The sequence below is a fragment of the Hibiscus syriacus genome, unplaced genomic scaffold (genome assembly GCF_006381635.1).
Source record: "Hibiscus syriacus cultivar Baekdansim isolate YM2019G1 unplaced genomic scaffold, ASM638163v2 tig00110547_pilon, whole genome shotgun sequence".
Classification (NCBI taxonomy): Eukaryota; Viridiplantae; Streptophyta; class Magnoliopsida; order Malvales; family Malvaceae; genus Hibiscus; species Hibiscus syriacus.
The window spans coordinates 403,098-416,850 of record NW_024062774.1 but is presented as its reverse complement, the minus strand read 5'-3'; the positions used below and the strand labels follow the sequence as shown (position 1 = coordinate 416,850).

Here is a 13,753-nt window from a genome sequence, read left to right as displayed (position 1 = left end):
AAGCATTGGAGTTAACTAAGTGATTCACCACTTTACTAGGAGAAGATAAATTGAATTAAATAAATTAATTAAATCATTTTATGATACATGTCATAAGTTAATTGGATATTAAATTTAATTAGTTAAATTAAATTGAAGATAAAATTGATATAATGTGTAAATATTGAGGAGTAAATGTATAATTATACTAATTCTTTTAACAGTTAGTTACTTCGTTAACAATTAGTGACTTGATTGACAATATTAAATAGTTAAATGATCTGAACAATAATTAAGTGGTCATAGGTACAATTTACCCAAAAATCTTATAGCTTTAAGAAAACCAAACAAGAAGTAAAGTGATAGTAATTATTAGGAGAAAATGAGCAAAACTTAAGCAAATAGTTTTCGACAAGACTGAGCGTAATTAAAAGCTTATATCTTAGAATATTTCCAATTGATGTGGGATTGGTGTCTTGATAACCTGCAATATCTGCACCACTTCCGTTATGGAAGGCCTACTGGATGGTATTTGAGAGGTGCATACCAACGCCAATTTCAGCACCGGCAACACTTCGTCTTCGGGATAATCAGCCATACTTTTATCCACACAACCTAACACATTGCCTTGTTCAAGCGAAATTCGTACATGGTCGATTAGTATCACAACATTATCTTCACCATACTCGACCGGCCATCGTCCGGTCACAAGCTCCAAGATCAACACTCCAAAACCGTATATGTCGCATTTCTCGTTAACCCTCAAGCTCTGGCATGCTAGCTCTGGTGCAACATATCCTACTGCACTCTGAAACCTATTGTTAATCACATGCTTTTCAAGCTTCGTTAGAAGCCTGGCCAACCCGAAATCTGAAATCTTCGGATTGTTATTCTCATCGAGCAGGATGTTAGATGGCTTCATATTGTAGTGAATTATCGGTGGTCGGAAGGAGTGATGCAAGTGTGCGAGCCCCTTCGCTGTTCCGAGAATAATTTTGAACCGGTCGGACCAAGAAAGTGCTGGGGTAGAACTTAGCCTTTCATGGAGCTTGGTCTCCAAGTTACCATTAGGTGCATACTCTGTAACCAGAAGTTGGCAATGAGGAGTCCAATAATATCCTTCTAATGCTATCAGATTCGGATGCCTTGCTTTGCTCAAAACTCGAACTTCTCGGTCGAAGTCCTCAGGATATTCGATTATTTTCGATGTCACGAGCTTTTTGATTGCCATGATTCTTCCCTGTGCACCCAATGAGACCTTGTAAACCGATCCGAATACTCCTTCGCCAATCTCGGACCCTTTCTCAAGGAGGAATTCAGGATTGTCAATCCCATCAGGTGATAGCTTCGAATCAAACAGGATCAGCTGCCCCGTTGGCAAACTTCCCGATCTCGTAGAACTCGTACACAGGCTTTCGAGCGCAGCCTCTACCATCGCATGTCTCCGACGAGCTGAAACATTCAAGAGACTAATGATGATCACACCAGACACAATCAAAACAGCTGCCGAAATCGCAATGATTGCTGAAACACTAAAGAACATACGATGGTCAAATCTCGTGGTACTCGAGGACTCGTTTCTTCGCCTATGATCACCCATTTGGTCGTTATAGAAATCGGGATCGAGAACCAAAGGTTTCGGAGTGTTCATCTTGCAGGGTCCTTTCAACAATGGTGAACAAAGTCCTAAATTTCCCATTAAAGAACTTTGATCCAAGCTTGGGAATATGCTTCCTGTTGGAAGCCTGCCTGTAAGTTGATTATATGATATGTTTACAGCAAGAAGATTCCCCAAAGATCCAAGCTCCTGTGGTATTTCTCCACTCAGTTCATTGTGTTCCAAGTTGAGAGTCTTGAGTTTGCCCAATTTAGACATTGATATGGGGATTGAACCACTTATACTGTTGTGAGACAAGCTCCTACACACAAATATATTACAAAATAATATCAGTTCAAGACCTAAATTTCAAGTTATTTCATAAATTCCACATTGATTTAGTAATTTTTAAAAGTAAAATATATAAATAGTTTTTTATTATAAGATATTTTTGGTTGAGTCTCTAATTATAAAAAGTTATAAGATAACTACTTGACTTATACAAATTAACAAGTTAATCCATTTCTGTTATTTGGTTGAAAGAGAGATAACATAACTAGTAACAAAATTATCATAAAAATAATTTTAACCCTTAATTTTTACAATTTAATTTAATTTAGTCTTAATTTTAAAAATAACCATTAATATTTAAATATTACACCAATTTAATCCTACTAATCCATTTTCATTCCGTTCCATCATCATCCTCCACCACTCAATTATACATCTTTCCTAGATGCAATATTTACTCTTCCCTCTTATTTGTAAAATTATTGTTCTCATACACTACCTACACCACGTGAATGTTTTTAACGTTTAATATTGCCGAAGTTTAAAAATTAAAGCAGGATTAAATTCTTCTTTGTTATGGTAAAGGGATTGAATTATTTTTAATCCATAGAATAGGGACCAGTCAAGAAATTTAACCAAAGAAATTGAATCGGGAGAAAATTATGAAAAAGGAAAATCAGAAAAAGCAGACTCACAGCAAGTAGAGAGATGAACAGTTGCCGATCTCATCTGGAATTGGTCCAGTCAATGAATTTCCATCCAATTGAAGAACACCCAAATTTCCAGCTTCACATAAATCCCCAGGAATACCACCAATTAAGCCATTGTTTCGAAGATCCAACACCGTTAGATTCCGGAATAAACCAATCTCCAGTGGAATCCTCGATCGAAGATTGTTCCATGACAAATTCAAGTACTGAATCTTCGCAAAAACACCCATTTCTGGAGTTATATTTCCTTGAAGACTGTTCCTTGAAAGATCTAAATCCTGTAGAGATTGGAGCTGAAACAAACCAGGTGGAATGCTGCCTTTGAAGTCATTGTCTCTTAAATCGATGGCCGATAACTGGAAACAATAAGCTAATGATGGTGGGATATTGCCTTCAAGCTTGTTGTTTGATAATTTCAGTTGTTTTAGACCTTTCAGGTTACCTATCGACGACGGAAGATTCCCAGTCAAATTGTTGGTTGAAAAATCCAGGTGTTCCAAGTTGCTGAGGTTACCGATCCATTGAGGGAAATCGCCGGTGAACATGTTGTTTGATAAATTGATGGAAGAAATGGAGCTTTTTAGGCTTTGCATTGAATCTGGAATTGGTCCTGTGAAAAGGTTACCTTGTAAATGAAGCTCTTTAAGGTCATCAATGGCTGCCAATGCCTTTTCTGGGATATTCCCGGAAAATGAATTGTACGAAAGATGTACAGTTTGAAGCTTGTTCATAAAACCCAGATATTCTATGGTTCCGGAAAATTGGTTTTTGGAGAGATTAAGGTTGTTCAACTTGGAACATTTGGATAATGTCGAAGGCAATGGTCCTTCGAGTAAATTCTCGGCTAAAGAGAGAAATTCAAGTGACGAACAAGTTTGAAAGAAACCGTCTGGGATCGGACCGGTGAGAAAATTCCCGGAAAGATCAAGAGAATTCATCGAATCCATAACCAAAAAGTCTGGGATTTTACCGGAAAATCCGTTGTGGCTGAGATTAAGACTTTGGAGAGAAGTGAAAATCGTGCCGAGTTCATCAATGGAGCCATTAAAATGGTTGTGAGACAACGATAATACCTTCAAATACTGCAGTTTTTGAAGCCCTTTACCAATCTTTCCAGACAACCCTAAACCATTAAGAGATATCTCCGAAACTCGGCCATTGAAAGGGCTGCATTGAACGAACCTCCATGAACAGGGCGAGCTATCGTCTTCATTCCATGATTCGAGATACGAAAAAGGGTCTTCGATGCCCGATTTGAAGACGATGAGGCCGAGAACGTCGTCGTTTAGTTGGAACGATGGATCATCGTTGTTCCCCATGCAGATCGCCATTGTTGAAAGAAGCAGGAGTGGAGAGTTGCAGAAACCCCATTGTTTGTTTTCTTCTTCTCATTGCCGTTGAAGTGAAATGGAAAGAATCAAAGATTATGAGAGCATCAAAGCATGCAAAAAACAGTAATTTTGGTGAAGAAAACTGAAAACTGCAGTGTCAGTGTGTCAGTGCTGCTTATGAAATGTAAGCCAAGGTTGATAAACTGTACGAAAACGGTGAATCAAAGGCAACTGGTGAAAACTAGGGAGAAAAATTCAATTCAATTAGAAAAAAATAATTTTTATTTAATGTTAATTTTTTTTATTTAATTTAATTAATAAATTTTAGTTAAGTTATAAAATATAATTTAAATTATATGAATTTTTTTATAATTAATAGATTCATTTTTATGTTTGAATTGAATTTTTAACTTTATATAATATATGTCTATCGCATATATAAAATACGGAGAAATATAGGCCTGTAAATGAACTGAACGTCAACGAACCGTTCATGAACCGTGCGGTGGGAAGTTCGTTTATGTGTGTTTATTTATTAAATGAACGAACATGAACAAGATTTTGTATTCGTTTAATTAAATGAACAAACATGAACATAGGTCTCGTTCGTTCATTTACGTTCGTGAACATTCAGTTATGTTCGTTCGGTTATGTTCGTTTATGTTTGTTCGGTTATGTTCGTTTTTTTTTCATTCATTTATGTTTAACCCAGTCTTCTTAAATCAATTTTGGTGACCAATTTGTAAGTATCTTAAAAATATTAATTAATTTGATATTCTGATGACCAACTCCATAATTAACCCAATTTTATTTGGAGATTAAATCCAATATATTAACTCGTGAGGCAACTCGCACCTATATTCATTTCCCCACTTTTTTCTCAAACCCTAATATTCACTGGAGAGTGGAGACGATCGCTGAAAGCTTCAAAACAAGTTATATTATAGTGCAATCTGAATTTTACAGGTCTGTTTTCATCTCTTTCTCTGTTTTATTTGGCTTAATAGTTGATATATAAAGTTATTGTGGGTATCTTCACATCTAAAACTCAAGAAAACATCATACTTCTTTCTAGATAAAGATGGGAAGATAAAGGTAACAATCGGAAGTATATGAGCATCAGTAAAGAGAAAATATATAGAATTTGCCAGAAAACAAAACAAAGGTTTCTATGCAATTTCTGAAAAAGAGTGTAATAGCGGAAGTAATGGATTTTTCAGGAAGAACCCATTAATAAGTAGAAAATACACTTTGACAATGAACTTTTGTTTTCATAGTTCTTGTGTGACCTTTAGTTGTGGAGTAGACTTTAGGTACGTTAAAATTTTGAGTGGTGGTTTAGCAATAATATCAGTTACGATATGTAGCATCGAAGGAATTTCGGATCTATGTTATTGCCTTGTAGTCCAATTTGTACCGTTCGAAATCTTCATGCTGTTAAATTTTCTACTCTGTCAACGGAAATGACCATTATTAACAAACATCACTAAAGTCTGACATTGATGTCACAAAACTTTTAGCCGATGAATTTATTAGAATAGCGTAGATTTGATTGATTTGCATTGTCGACTATTTTTCATGAAAGAACAACAGAAGGTAGGGTCTCCAACGTTTATGTTCGTGTTCATTTATGTTCGTGTTCGTTTATGTTCGTATTCGGTTATTTATTAAACGAACGAATATGAACAAGTTATATTCCTTAATAAACGAACATGAACAAAAAAAAATTATTCGTTTATGTTCGTGTTCGTTTATGTTTGTTTATTTATTAAATGAACGAACATGAACATACCTTCGTTCATGTGCGTTCCGTTCGTTTATAGGCCTAGAAATATATATATATATAGTTATAGTTATAGCAATTCATTTAAATTAAAATCAAATAATGTTATACTGCTATAAATATTTATAATTTAATTTAAACAGAAACTCGACCAACTCGATTCGATTTAACTTGAATTTCAAAAACTTGACTCAAATAAGAAAATTAAATAAAATATAAGTTATAAAACAATACACATTAACTTAAATAACTTATTTTTTTTTAATTTGACTCGATCGAATATTTACTCTTAATACAAACCATATTAAGCCGAAGTAGAATTGGGTAAACAACACATTTAATGCCCCAACTATCACTTTTATTTCGTTTTGGTGACCCGAACTATTTTTTGTTTAAAAATCATACCTAACATTATGTTTTGGTTTCATTTTGGTCACCCATCGTTAAAAAAATTAAAGATGATATTGACATGTCACCATAAGGAAGTGGTGCTCTTAAATTTTTAACATTGGACGACTAAAATAAAATCAAATTTAACATTAGATATGATTTTGAGAAGAAAAAAAGTGTTGAGTGACCAAAATAAAATAAAAGTGATAATTTTATATTAAACGTGTAGTTTAGCCTTTGGAATTGGGTGGACAGTTAAAACACGAAGGGCAAAAGATAAGAGAATCTAAAAAGGAAGTGATGAGGGATTTGGTGGCCAAACAAAACGAGTTGGTCTGCTGACAATATTCCCATTTCAAAGCCGTTTGTCTTGTCCCTGCTTCGCGTTGCCTGTGACCAAATCTGTCGCTTCTTTCTTTCGTCGTTCCTTCGCTTTCCCTTATCTGTCAATTGTTTTTTCTCTTTTCATTGTTTTGAAAATCGGACCGGATCGACCGGTTTAATCGGAAATCGTTATTTAGTTCGATTCAAATTAAATTGGTTGAATCGTTACTAGTGAACCGGCCAAAACCGTTGAACCGTTCGAGTTCAACTCGAATTTGAAATATAATATTAAAACTTGAACTCGAAAAGGCTTGAACTCAAAAAAAATTTAGAAGTTCGATTGAAGCCTGAAATTCGAGCTTGATTGAAGTGAAAGAATAGTTCACTCTATGCTCACCAAAAGTCTCCATGATTTTGAATGTCAAATTACCTCTATTATTTATAGAAGTTAGTTGGGATGCTCTTCTATGTTTCTTAGCCATGTGAGATTGTTTTGTTCTCATATTTTTACTAAATAGACTTTTGGGATGTTCTTCTATGTTTCTTAGCCATGTGAGATTGTTTTTAAAAAAATTAAACCAAACAATATCATTTTGTTATGATTTTTTTAGCCCCAAATTTATTTTTTAATTATAGTTATATAATTATATTTATTATTTAATATGTTTTACCTTAAATATTATGTTGTAGTTAATTTGAATCATTTTGTTTCACTTGATTTTATGGTTTTTAACTCATATATGTTATGACTTGCTTTGAATATGACTTGTCATATACAAAATTAAGTTTTATTAAATATTTTTTGTATTTTTATTTAATTTTTTAAATAATTATGACGTCGTTCGGTTCTTTCGACCGGTCGAACCGGTTCGACCGATTGAACCAGCGAACTGATAGTATGACCGGTTCGTTAATTGATCCGATTCTGAAAACCATGTATCTTCTGGATTTTATGCACTACGAAATAATCCAAATTTTAAATTATTAAGCTTATTCACATGTAGGTTGCATTCTTCCACCATAAAATAGTTACCTCATAATATTCACATTGTAAACTAATAAAAGATATTAAACTTACTCGCTTTGAGATGACGATTTGGAAGTTGATAATGTAATAGGCCTTTTGAGTTTGATGTAGGGTAAATTACAAGTTTAGTAGCTAAATTTTACTTTCTTTTCTATTTTACGCATTGTACTTTTAATATTTTCAATTTACTCATTGAACTTTATAGATTAAATTTTTTTCGGTCACTCAGCCGTTAAATAATAAAACGAGGTTAAGACATGACAACTTACATCCAAAGCTTGAATTCCTAAAGAAAAAAATTTAGACTAAAACTATGTCGTTTTGATTAAAATACGACCATGTAATAACAATTGAAAAAATTCAACGGTAGAGTTACTGAAAAAATTCAATCCATAAAGTTCAGTGAGTAAATTAAAAAAATTGAAAGACATTGAGTGAAATAAGAGAGAGAGAGTAAACTTCAGTTACCAAACATGTAGTTTACCCTTTGATATAAAATGATAGTTAAGCATAAAATTTTGGGTAAACTACACATTTAATGCTTCAATTATCATTTTTGTTCCATTTTGCTCACTTAACTATTTTTTTCTTCAAAATCATACCTAACATCGCCATTAAATTTTTAACGACGAGTGACAAAAATGAAACAAAAACATAATATTAAGTATGATTTTAAAACAAAAATTAATGAGTGACCAAAATAAAACAAAAGTAATAGTTAGAGTATTAAACATATAATTTACCATAAAATCCAACCTATGATCAAATCTTTGTGTAAACAAATGAACTTATAATAAGTTATATGTTTACATGAGTTACATTTTACCCATAGGTGTCTTTAGAAGATTTTCCAAAATAAAAAAAATAAAAATATTAAGGACTACCCTTTTTTTTTACCAGGAAATAAAAAAACAAAGAAGGAAAGATTCTTTTAGATATTTTCTTGAATAATATGGGTGTTAAAAAAATTAATTGATTGATAATATATATATATATATTATACGTAATTATTTAAATATAAATAATATTTTTTTACTATTGAAGTTATGTTTTTATATAATTTTTCTAATATATACTATAAAATTTATACTTGTAATTTGTGCTCGTATATTTTATCTTATCATAATTATATTAAAATTATTTTATATTTATATTGATTTTGAATTTTTATTTATAAATATTTTTAACATCTTATAATATTTCCTATTTATAATTATTTTTCGCATCCTTTTTAATTATTTCTATACTAGAAAAAGATTGAGGGTTACGTGGGTCCAAAGTAACGTGGCAAGTGTTCACAAGATCCAAACCAGAATCACGGGATGTGTTGGGCCGTTTTATTATTTTATATAGATCGGTGTGGGCAGTGGGTCCCTCTATAACCTTGCTTGTTTTGTTGTTTTGTTTTGGACCCTAGACCTGTCAGGCTGGGTCGACTTGGCCCGATCAGAATCGGGTTTGGACTTTGGACAATATATCTTCTATTTCGGAGTGGTTTTTTATTCGAAATTATGTTTTATTTATTTAATTAATGTTTTTTTAATTTAACTATGAAAAATAGATAAGTATTAAATATATAAATGTATCTTTATTATTAGGCTAAATATTTAAATAAGTTTTCCAAAAAAATATTCAAATAAGGTGACAATTCATGATATTTATATGATAGTTCACGATATTAATTTAAAATTATATGTTGAGTAATGACGTGACAAATGAAGATAATTGGTTTTATTAAAAAAATAAAAATAAAAATTATAAAAACAAGTATATGTCTATAGGATGAGGAAAAAAAGATTTGCATCCCTAGTGTGTCGGAGCCGTCTTTCGATTGGACCCGGAATTGGGCTTCGACTTGAATGAATTGGATTAGAGTCGCCACCGACCATTTTAAAATGAATTTAGGTGGGTCGGACACCATCTTACCTGGTCTGCGTTGTACCAGAAATGTGTCGAGTTCGGGAGTCGGTTACGGTCAAGGAAGGATTAGCACCCTTGAACCGCCCTTTCGGTACCAATTAATTTATCGGTTGTCTTTAATTGCAAAAATTAAAAATTTAAATTGAAATTTAAAAATCCGATTCGAGTTACTTACCTTTGATCGATTAAAATTTCTCTGAAAAAAGATAAAAAATGTTAAAAAGATAATTCAATAATAAACAAATAAAAAACAAATCAAAATAAATACAAAAGAAAAAAGAGGAAAAGAATAAATAAAAAAATAAAATAAGCTTAAAAATAAAATAAAAATAATAGAAAAAAATGATAAATAAAAATTGGATTTTTTTAAAAAATATATAAAGAAAAAAATGCTAATGAAAAAAAGAATAGTAAAGGAATCAAAAAGAATTAAAGTTCGAAATCAATACTAATGAAAAAAATAATACTAATAATGATAAATAAACTTGAAGGATCAAATTGAACAAAATTGGAATTAATGGGTTAAATTGATATTAGAAAAATGACCTGCAAAATAAAATCATAAGTGAGTGGCCAATTCACAAAAATGTAAAAATATAAACCAGGGTCAAATTGATAAAATTAAAAATTTCGAGGCCAAATTACAACTGATGACCGAATTGTAAAGCGATTCAAAGCTATAGGGATTGCGGAGAGGATTTAGAAATCATCTATTTGCACTCCGGTCCTCCGTATATAAATGCCCAAATAAGCCTCCTTGCAATTCATTTCTCTTATTTTCGCCGTGTTCTCTCTGATAACTCTCTCAAACCTCTCAAGCTCCTCCCCTCAGGCGATTCCCGACCACCGTCAGACGTCTCCATCGGCCACCACTGGTGGTGGCCGAAAAAACAAAAATGCCCCTCACGCGTTGCTCTCAACCCCGTAAACCCAAAACTAGCCACCAAACACTCCAAATCGACCCCAATAACCGTATATCTAATATGCAAACCTCGTTTTCACCTTTTCCGTCGGTGACTTTCTGACCTCCGACGCGGTTGTTGAAGTTTTTGCTTCGCTCACTGCTCTTTTTGTTGTTGTGATATGTGTCTTTGGTTGTATTTCTCTGCTGATATCTCTGTTGTTGTTTGGTGTACTCGTTGATTCTGTTGGTTTTTTAGTTTACTCGTGGGTTTCGTGGTTCCCGATCGATGGTCTCGTTTGTGGCTGATGGTTCTCTATTGGTATCGTGGTTTTATCTCACTGTGATGGTTGTTTGTTTACTGTGTTCTCGGGGGTTATCTCCGTTGATGTACATTTTTTCCGGTCCTGTGTTCTCTGATCCCTGATCCCCTTGTAGTGGCTTGGTGGGGTCTTTATACGGAAATCTCGCGCCGTCTGTGACTGTTGGTGTGACTTCTGGAATATTCCTTGATTTGATCTCGACCGTTGGATTGGGTCAGATCCAACGTCCAGATCTGGCTGCACAAATGAGTCTTAGGGTTTTCCCTGTGCACCGCCTGTGTTAAACGTGTGTAAACCCTATCTCCTTTGGATGTTGGCTACGGGCTGATTCAGGCCCAATTTGGACTGTTGCTGGACCAAAACAATTACCTAAAAAACAAAAAAATAATAATTAATATTAATAAAAACGGGTGAATAATAATAAATAAAACTATATATATATATTTTAAAACTGTTTATTTTTTAAAAAACTATATACTATATATAAATTTTCAAAAATGTTTTCAAAAAACTAATAATTTTTAAAAGTTCTTTTAAAATTATATTTTTTTAAAAATGTTTTCAAAAATTATATTTTATATATTTTTAAAATGTTTTTCAAAAATTATATATTATATATTTTTAAAAATGTTTTGAAAATATATATAATATATAGTTTTTAAAAGTGTTTTAAAAACCATATATATTATATACGTATTTTCAAACCGCTTGCAAATTATATAATATATAGAAATATCCGGAAAAAAAATGAACGAAAATTAGTGTCTACACTAGTGTACTTTCATGACTATAGACTCCGGTGAACGGTCTTGAATCACGATCAGTAAAAATGATGTTCTGATCGGTACTATTTTGAAACAATATTTTGATCGGTAGGCACGACCGATACCGATATGGTTCTGTTCGTTCGGATTTATAGCATGCCTATATTGATCGACTTCTCTCCAGCATCTCGATTGTCTCATCTTTCCTAGCAATGGTTTCCAAAAGCCTCAAATTTTCATCTCTGAGTGCTTCAAATTGGTAAACGATGCCTTCAATCTGTGCTTCAATGGCTTCATCACTCAACTCCAATGCACTTTCCACCCCCCTCACCACCCTCCATAAACTCACTACCACAAGCAATCCTCCGCCTTTCGCCTCCACAATGGCTTCCAAAACCAGTGCTCCAATGACAACGACGCCGTCGACAACGTTGCCGGGCCTTCTCAAGAACCCTCCGGGGCCAAGAACCACCGCTAAAGCCACCGTCTTAGCCGAAAGCAACGTTTTTGGTACATGAAACCAACGTCGAGGATAGTTCGAGGACGGTGAGAATCAGGTCAGCGAGAAGCAATGATATCGCTAGAATTCGGATTTGAATTGATTCGAGAAATTCGGCCAAGTGATCTCTCCAGGGTGCTTTGCTTGGTGGTGGTGATGATCTTGGGTTGAACATGTGTTGCCATTGCTGTCTCTTGTACCAGTTTTTTTATGAGAGAGTGAATTGATATCTCAACGGATGTAATTGCGATTGGTTGATTTTGAGAGGGGCCATTGGTGCAATTATTTGAACTCATTTGTGGGAAAATTTAAGTGGTGGAAATGGATATACAGATACATAATTAAATCGATGATTATTATAGAATTTAGCGGAAGGAAGATGACAATGGTGATCGATGTTGGCTTGTATCCTAAGGCAAGTTAGGTTTTCAAGAAGAGAAAATCGCCTCAGTGACCAAAAATACCTTATAATATACGATTTTAATCAACTTTTTTTGGATTTGCCAAAATGACCAATAAAATCGCAACGCGATATCAAAATCGCAACGCGATTTAGAAAATCGCAACGTTAAAAAGAAAATCGCAACGGTCAAAAGAAAAGCGCAACGCGAGCTTCCAAGTTCGCAACGCGATTTAGAAGAAAATCGCAATGCGACTGAGAGAATCGCAATGCGATTGAGAGAATCGCAACGCGATTTAGAAAATCGCAACGTTAAAAAGGAAATCGCAACGGTCAAAAGAATAGTTAAAAAAATTTTGTTTCTTAAGAATTTTCTCTAAAAAGATAGTATCCGCGCGGACGTGTCGAAGACACGTATGACCACGACCACGACCACGACCACGACCACGACCCGACCCGACCCGACCCCGACCCGACCCGACCCCGACCCGACCCGAGACGAGACGGCGGCGGCGGCGCGCGAGAGTCCCCCTTGTCCTCTTTCACTCAACAAGGAAGTGCAAAATACAAGCCTTAAATTAATTCCCAATAGTGTTTCCAATACTATGTGGGATTGAGCATTACCAACACTTGTTCCCAATATCATTATTCTTCATAAGTTATCATCCATTACAATATGAATTCGATAATAAATTAATTCATTTTAATAAGTATTTAATTATAACTTGATAAATACATGAAATAATTCTATTATTAAATAAAAAATATATTTTTATATTAAAATTATTGAGATAGATATTACTATAAAAGTAAAAGATTTTTTTCACGTACAACCTCTATGTGAATTAGTTTCACAATAAGGTATCGGTTATCATTGGATTCTTTCGTATTAGATGGTCTTTAATAAGATCATCATCATCATTCTTTGTTCAACAATACCATATATTAATGAGGTATATTGGTTCATTAACACGACTAATTCATATGTAATGGATGATAACTTATGAAGAATAATGATTTGGAACAAGTGTTGGTAATGCTCAATCCCACATAGGAAATACTATTGGGAATGGTATTTAAGGCTTGTATTTTGCACTTCCTTGTTGAGTGAAAGAGGACAAGGGGGACTCTCGCGTGCCGCCGCCGCCGCCGTCTCGTCTCGTCTCGGGTCGTGGTCGTGGTCGTGGTCGTGGTCGTGGTCGTTGAGGCGATTTTCTCTTTCAAGAATTGTTTGCTTTGGGGTCACGTTGATGGTCACTCAACTGTTTTATACGTATTATTTTTGTGGTTTAATTGCACCACACGTTTCTAAATTATGGTTCATATTTTATATTGTTCCTTAAATTTCAATTTTTTAATTAAATCATCAAAGTATTAGTATTATGTCAATAAGATCTTTCTGACTGGGACCATTAATTTGGAGAATTTAGATATAAATTCTTAAAAAGTTAATTCTAACAAATTTTAATGATATTATAATTTTTTAATACATTAGATCCAAACAGTTCATACAG

At 33.6% G+C, this 13,753-nt stretch overlaps 2 protein-coding genes across 2 annotated transcripts; both read right to left on the bottom strand.

Moving 5' to 3' along the window:
* Nucleotides 1–349: 349 nt before the first annotated feature.
* On the bottom strand, nt 350–4,072 carry LOC120130411 (probably inactive leucine-rich repeat receptor-like protein kinase At3g28040). The gene is made up of 2 exons (XM_039147650.1): nt 2,563–4,072; nt 350–1,898 (listed from the first exon to the last, which is right to left on the bottom strand). The coding sequence occupies exons 1-2, from the start codon at nt 3,906–3,908 to the stop codon at nt 422–424; spliced, it is 2,823 nt and encodes a 940-aa protein (XP_039003581.1). The 5' UTR covers nt 3,909–4,072; the 3' UTR covers nt 350–421.
* A 7,280-nt stretch (nt 4,073–11,352) lies between these two features.
* On the bottom strand, nt 11,353–12,183 carry LOC120130415. Its single transcript, XM_039147654.1, is given in 2 exon segments — nt 11,353–11,846; nt 11,848–12,183. Coding segments are annotated over 2 exon segments (513 nt in total). The 5' UTR covers nt 12,015–12,183; the 3' UTR covers nt 11,353–11,500.
* Between the last annotated feature and the right edge of the window lie 1,570 nt (nt 12,184–13,753).